General features: G+C 36.5%; 1 protein-coding gene across 1 annotated transcript; it reads left to right on the forward strand.

The window, feature by feature from the left end:
- The first annotated feature begins 892 nt into the window (after positions 1-892).
- On the forward strand, positions 893-2,635 carry tcf21 (transcription factor 21). Its single transcript, XM_084429259.1, has 2 exons — positions 893-1,477; positions 2,158-2,635. Exons 1-2 carry the CDS (start codon positions 1,037-1,039, stop codon positions 2,245-2,247), a joined length of 531 nt encoding a protein of 176 aa, XP_084285385.1. The 5' UTR covers positions 893-1,036; the 3' UTR covers positions 2,248-2,635.
- The last annotated feature ends 5,633 nt before the right edge of the window (positions 2,636-8,268 follow it).

Consider the following 8,268-nt stretch of genomic DNA (forward strand, 5'->3'; position numbering starts at 1 on the left):
AGACCCACCATTAAAATCCTCAGGCAAATGCCACCTGACAACTGAAAATAAATAAATAAATATCAGAGCAAGTGCGGCAGACAGACGTGAAACGTGAAACAGACATTTAGCTTTCCTTCAGAAGTTTCCAAACTGTACAATAGCTACATCATGACAGGAACACAAAATACTCTGGTTTTAAAAATGTAGAATTATATTTTAAATGTAAAGTTTTAATAATAATAATATTTTTTTCTTATATCTTTTTATAAGATATTTTTAAGATAAAAATATCTTTTTATTTTAATGTAAAAAGTATTTTGAAAAAAGTGCCATATTGCATTAATAAGTGTGAAGATAAACTGGAAATACAGAAAAAATAATGAAAACAGTTGTTGCACTCTGCTCTTTCTACACTATTTCTTTGAAATTAAGAATTTAAGAATTACATTTCGTCATTGTTTCTCAATACGTTGTCATTTCCGTTGTCTCAATTTCAATTATTATTAAATATGAAGGTAGAAAAAAGCTTGATTGTGCTCGAAATTTTTTGGTCTTTATTAAAAACATTAACAATTATTTTAACTAGATTTAAAAGTCTTTATTCTGTTAAATGGGTGCTTATTGTGGTTGTAATGTCCTTGAATACCAATTATATTCCTGAAACTAATATAGCAAATTATTCCGAATAATCTGAATGAATGCACAGAGAAGTAAAATCACAATTTGAGATTTTCTGTTTCTGCTATAGGCCTACATGATAAATGACAACTAGGCTATATAATATCGCAGCAAAACTGGTGCATAATTGTATTATCTGAGCAGGTTTAGTCTTTGCTTCCACTAGGAGTATCTTGCCGCGTGCGGGGGCACGCCCCTGAGCACGAGAGATAAATGGTAAGATCCTTTAGCTCGTGAGTTACAAGTTACGGTCATCCTCAAGCTCGCGCATGACACGTTTCAACTGAAGGCAGTTGCGTTATCTCCAGGTCCATTCAGAGAACCACTACATCAAATCAGTCCTAGTTTTCTCCATCATCCTCCTCTCCAGCTAAACATGTCCACCGGCTCCATCAGCGAAGTGGATGAATTTCACGAGTCCGAGCTGCTGGATGGTCTTTTGAAATTCGGTTCCGGTAAAGACCCGGGGACATCAAACGAGAGCACGGAGGACAGCTCCAACTGCGAAGGGGCATCGGTGACAGAATGTACGGGAAAGAGGCGCAAATCAGCCGCCATGCGCAAATCAGCGGCCAGTGGTGTGGCCCAAGAGGGCAAGCACGTCCAGAGGAACGCAGCGAACGCGCGCGAGAGAGCGAGGATGCGCGTGCTGAGCAAAGCCTTTTCCCGGTTGAAGACGACTTTACCGTGGGTTCCGCCGGACACCAAGCTCTCCAAGCTGGACACCCTGCGACTGGCCTCCAGCTACATCGCGCACCTGCGACAGATACTCGCCAATGACAAATACGAGAATGGCTACATACATCCGGTCAACCTGGTGAGAGACTTTTTTGAAAATTGGCACAAAAAAATAGCAAGATGCGTTTATGGTCTACTCTATATAGTAGCCTATGTACAATGTAAAATGTTTACATAATTAACAACATATTTGTTTCCAATCATTTAACAACAATGTCTGCCACCGTTTTTATGAGCTTTCAGAATTTTTCAAATGGTCGAAAACTTTAATTCGGTAGCCTACTTTGATTTCACTTAAAGAATGCAGAAAGTAAAAAAAAAAAAAAAGTTTTCCATTTTAGTATGTTGATTTGTTTGTAGTGTATAAAGGTAAATTAGCAGCCCTAAAATTATAGCATGTTCTGAAAAGTGTTAGGCCTTCAGAAAGATTATTTTCATGACCGAATAGGCTACCACCTTGCTTTTTATTTCAACACTGTAAACATTTATTTTCATGATTTATTGCAACTTTTGTGGTTCAGATAACATAACATAATATAGTTTCTATTTTTTTTATCTATTTTTTTTTACAGTGAATAGGCCTAGTTTATAGACAGTTACAGTATTTTGACAAAATGGTATGAAATATCATCTGTGTATAATCTCGAGGTAATGTTGACCATATATATAAAATTAAAAAGCAACCGTATATACGTTTTTCAGTTATTTGACGTGCTTACAAATTTTAATTTTTACTTTCATTCATATGTTTTTCCACAGACGTGGCCGTTTATGGTGGCGGGCAAACCAGAAAATGAACTTAAAGAAATGCTGAATTCTACACGTTTATGTGGGACTACAGCTTCCTGAGACAACAGATGGACTTAAAACATGGACCTGATTTAAATATTTTTGTTAAAAAAGAATAACATGTCATCTCCTATCCAAACACACGAGTGGGAATAACTGGGGACAACATCCTCACTCGCATTCCTGTAAAGAGAAATTGATATCTATTTAAATATTCACACTTGGGCCTTGCTGGTTCAAGGCAACAATGTGTGGTTTGTTTTATTTTTTATTCCGCTGTTTTTATAAATATTCTGTCATCACTTTTTTTATTTTTATTAAAAAACACCAGAAATCATTACTACACGTATAAGGATTTGGTGATAATATGGCGCGTGACATGCACGCGCCTTTGCTGTTGGCATCAGAATAGGCTAATTGTAAATAAAAATACTGATGTTATAGTTTCAAATGATGCAAGTTACCTCTTTGATCGAGCATGGACGGAGAGTTCATGTTTATTCACTTTGCTTTGACCTGTGTGAACCTTGTTATCATTTCGCCCCACCTTTTTCTCTCAAGATCTCTGGCGAGAGGACATGTCACCCTGCCACCCTGCCAGCAAGAGATAACATGATTAATTCCCTTAATCGGAAGAAACGTAAACCTTCTCTTTATCATGATATATCTGTCATCAGATAAGCATAGCTTTAACCGTTTTGGAAATCAGAGAGAGCGCTTCTAATAGAGATCTAGAAACATAGCCTAGGCTAATTCCCTCGACTCTGAAAAATATTTCCCTTTTTTTAAGTAGTCATGCCTTAACAAAATGTAGGCTGACGTGGTCCGTGTTTAAGGTCAGTTGTTTTTAGACCAGTAAATCGCGCGGCTCTTAATCTCACTGTGCAGCCGTTGTTTAATTTCGCGCGGGGTTGTGACCGTTATGTTTATAGCGCGCGGACAGATATTTATGCGTCACTCCTCTGAGGGGAGCGAGTTACCCGGAGTTACCGTTGATGGGACGTCCGATGTCACAGCCACGCCGCGGCCTTAAAGCTTAGAAAAACACTGCCCCCGCGCTTATAACTGTATTCCACATTAAACTAGTCATCACTGTTCTCTCACAGAATTACAGAAATCCGCGCGGTGAGACAAAACGGTTTGATGGCGCAAGACAATAACAAGCTCGCCGCCACCATCCATCACGCGCTGTTATTGTAAGGAGAGTCTGAGGGGTGATCTGTGCGAGACTGAGAGCGAGGGAGGCTTAAGCACACACACACACACACACACACACACACACACACACACACACACACACACACACACACACACACACACAGGGCAATAAAGCAGCTCTAAACATTGTGAAATCTTTTGATAAATCTTAAAATGAAATATGATTATAGAAATACTTTCCTACTTACAGTGTAAGAGTTCTTAAATGTGATGTTTCGGTTACTTTTAACTGCCACAGCCTATTTAGGTATAGGCCTTCTTTGGCCTATTTTTTTAAATTATTATTCGTTAAGTTTAGCTCAGTTGGTATTTACTTGTGCATATTTTAAAGGCTAACCCAGACAGAATATTAACGTACAAATTATTATTTAAATAGAGCTGCATGGCGCCAATTTGTTGACCTGCCTTCAAGGCTAATGTAGGTTCCCTCACAAATTTCCTATGGGTTTTTTGGATGGTGGATTTTTTTTTTTTTTTTACAGTTAGCTGCAACACACACACACACACACACACACACACAGACACACACACACACACACACACACACACACACACACACACACACACACACAAACTTAAGTTGCTAGCAATTCTTCATGAACATAAACTCACTTGTGATTATTTAGCCCTTATTATACTTGAAATAAGCTTCAATATTCCAAAAATACATTTTCTAAAAATGACTGTAATTTATGTTGTAGAACAAAGCAACAAAATCTCTTTAAGTTATGTTAGTCACAGGCTTTATTTTACTATATAGGCTATAAAAAAAAATCCCCAGAAAAAAATATATATCTAAAAACCCAGAGGGAACAATAAAACATGATATTCTCTTTGTCCTTTGGACTACAAAGCACGCTGAAGTTATAGCCTACATTAATATTATTCGTATTACATTGGCAATTACAGATGCAGTTTTGTCAAATTTAAGCAACATAGCAGTAACTTGTAGATTTTTTTTATGACAACCGAGATGAATTTTTGCTAGGGTACAATTCTCACTATTAACTAACTATTAACTACGACTTTTGCCTCAGTAAACTCATAATTACTGCTTATTAATAATTAGTAAGGTAGGTATTTGGTAGGATTAGGAATGTAGAATAAGGTCATGCAGAATAAGGCATTAATATGTGCTTTATAAGTACTAATAAACAGCCAATATCCTAGTAATATGCATGCTAATAAGCAACTATATAGTTAATAGTGAGAATTGGACCCTAAACTAATGTGTTACCGGATATTGTCTGTAAAGATTCTTAGACAATTTTCTGTTGTTGATTTTAGAGCGTTCTTGTCTCAGTCTCCTGAAACAAGAAAAGTGATATTTTCAATAAAAACGTTTAGAAGCACTACAGAGGATGTCAAATATATATCTCCTGCTAATAAGTTTTATGGGACATATTTTTCTCACGGGACGCGGGAATGCTCTCCACACCTATAGGCTATAAGAGAATAAGACACAATTCTTTCTCTCCTTCTTCGTAATCTTTTTATGTCATCACCTGTAAACCAAAAGAACGTCTTTTTATTTTTATTTAAAGGAGTTCCCCTTATTTCCTGTGCGAAGCGCACGTTCGTCGTATATATATCATCACGGATTAGTCCAGTCGCTCCATCAGCGCAAGACCACCGCAGAGAACACTGAACAGTGCCCGGGTCAGCTGCGCTCTGCCCGGCAGCGGGAGGAGGAGGAGGAGCCCGGGAGGCTCGGTCATTAGAAAGATGAAGTGGACCCTGGTTTCCCATGTGCTGCGAGAATATGCCTAATTGTTTTGTTGGACGGCTGCCCAAACTTCTCTTTTATAGAGATCCTAAAGTCTCTTGAGAGGGAACATTGGCATGTGGTCTAGATGCACATACTCTAAAACTAGATAAGAGTGCGTGTGTGTCAGCTATATTTTATGATGAGCATTAGACGTTGGTTTGAAGCAGCTAATGTTAAACTGCTCGTGTCTGGATTGTATCTGATCTGTTATGTCACCCTTCACTCAAAACTCCGTTCCTTTAATAGTTTTTTTTCTTGTGGCTTAACAACTTCATGCTACACTAGACATAAAACAATACAGAAACTAAATGACCAAGACCTTTTAGAATGCCCTTTTGTGAGCAATTTTGTCTTACCGTCTTACCGTCTGAGAGAAACTGCATCAATCATGATGACACAATAGATTTCAGCACCTAGACACTGAACAGCGACTGAAGAGCTCAATCAGTCTAGCTACTGTAGGTTAGGGTTACATCAGAGACGTGAAAAACAACAACACTGCAGCAATGCATTCACTTTGCAAGCTGGATTAGGACCAAGTGCCTGCAGAGTAAGGAAGGCACAAATACTTACAATGATTTTGTTTTAGTACAGATGCTGATTCAAAGAGAAGCATATAGCCCACTTTAAAAAATTCAACCCACTAAAACTGAAAAGTTTTAAAAAGAAAAAGATTAATTGTGAATTATTAATTGTTGATTAATAAAACCTGCATTTGCTCTTTTTGAAAACTCATAAAATCAAGAAGAAAATGACATCAATTATTGTTCTATGCATCTATAAATGATGATATGACAAAAATAATTATTATAATACTCTGTGATTTAAAAATATATATGATCTTTAACGTTAGTGGTGTTTGAATACATAGGGATAAAAAATAACACTGCTAAAATAACACTAGCAAAAGCTTCAGGGTTTCACATGATTTGGGATCATATTTTTTTTATATATAAAAAATACACCTTATTTATTTATTTATTTTTTACAAAGATTTGAAGTACATTTTACAATAAAGTACTATTTCAGTATTTCTACTTCAAAATTCATGTTTAACTCAGTGTGCTACTTGCCGCTTTTTAATTATTTGTGAAATCCACTAGCAATTTCTGAGTGAAAATGTCAAAATAAATTCAAAATAAATCCAACACCAAGTTATTTCAGTGAAAAAAATTATATTTTTTCCCAGAAATGTTAATCGTATTTTCCCTTTCTTAACATGTATTTTAATATTAAATAAAATAAAAAGTTACAATTAAAAAATTATTAAAAAATTAAAGTATTAAATAAATAATTCCTCATTACAGGATACACTACATTAGATGCTACAGATGTGCCGTTTTTAAACTGCAGGTCCTTGATATAGCGACCATGTCCTGCAGGGGGAGCTATAATACAGTTCTTCACAACACATTTGAACTGTGCCACCACATGAGTGCATGAATGTGTCTTGAATGGCCACTGGGTGGCAGTAAGACATCAGAGAGGCAACTACGATATGAGCTCTTATTTCTTTGACCCCTTTCCGTATAAAATTCTGCTATTGGCTTTCCATGGCATCTGTTTATTTGCTATTAAATGAATAATTTCAGCAATAGAAATACACACTCGAACTAAGATAAAGCTGTAAAATCACACTCCCAAAAAAACAAGTCCCCCAAACTTAGTCCCACAGCTATGTCTGTATATGTGTGTTGGTAAAGCGTGCATGTGTGTGTGTGTGCATGTTCCTGGTGAATCACGGCTAAACTACTTTCATTTGAGTGAAATTGACCAGCTTCTCAACTGCCCCCACCATATGCGAAGACTGAAGAGCTTTAAATTCAACCCAGTCCACTGCACATTAAAAACACACAAAGACTGACCTTCATCTCATAAGTATTTCATTAGAAGTGTATTTTAAATTGAAGTGAATATGTCTGTGTTTTGACTCATTTGGATAAGTGTGCAGTCAGGGGTGGGTCACAGCAAAGTCTTGTAAACTTTGCTCTGATGAAAGTGCAGCGAATAAGTGGCACACAAGGTAAATGTTACTGGAACATGACCGTGTGCGTGTGTACAGGGTGTGAAATGTTTGTCCAGGTGGGGGTGATTACTGATTGAGCGGTGCGGTAGAAGAGTAATTCACTGTGAATCCTGTCTTTTGAGAATAAGCAGGTGTTTGTAAATGTAAGATATGATGGGTTAGGGTTAGGTCAAGCTCAGACGACTGCATTTGTGGCATAATGTTGATTACCACAAAAATAATGACTCGTTTTCTCTAAAAAATAACTAAAGTTATGGTGAGGCTCTTACAATGAAAGTGAATGGGGTCCATTTTTAGATGATTTAAAGCAGAAATGTGACGCTTATAATTGTATAAAATTGCTTACATAAATTCTTCTGTTAAAACTTGTGTATTATTTGAGCCGTAAAGTTGTTCTTGTAAACATTCTCTCTGTTTAAATCTAGATTAAAGACACATTTTGCTTCTCATAATCTTGTACTAACATTATATGATGAAATGGTACCGAATGCACACGATCATCTTTTGCCTGAAATGTTATGAACAGCAGCCTGTTTCATGGCCTTGTTTCACAGACAGGGCTTAGATTAAGGCAGGATTAGGCCTTAGTTATATTAGCTCATATTACCCCGGTTTCACAGACAAGGCTTAAACCTAGTCCCAGACTAAAATGCATGTTTGAGCTGTTTTAACTGAAAGCAACTTGCACTGATATCTTAAAATATGTCAGTGCCATTGTTTTGTCTCAAGATGCACACCAGAAATGTTTTTCTAAGGCATGTTTATAAAGGCTATAATGCCCTAATTGAACTAAGGACTAGTACTGGCTTAATTTAAGCCCTGTCTGTGGAACCGGGCCTTAAGTAGCTTTTTTTTAAGCGTGACTTTGAAAAAATATTGTTGTGCTGTTATGTGTTATATTGTGATGGCAACGAAATTTTAAAATTGGATATTTACACATAAAAAAAAAGAAAAGTTTTTAACAATTGTATCACTCTAAAATCATTAACAATATATTGTTTGTATCTTGTGGCTATACTATTAAAATAGAATATTAAAGTCACCATGAAATCAAAATTGACAATGCGCT

The sequence above is a fragment of the Rutilus rutilus genome (genome assembly GCF_951802725.1).
Source record: "Rutilus rutilus genome assembly, chromosome: 13".
Classification (NCBI taxonomy): domain Eukaryota; kingdom Metazoa; phylum Chordata; class Actinopteri; order Cypriniformes; family Leuciscidae; genus Rutilus; species Rutilus rutilus.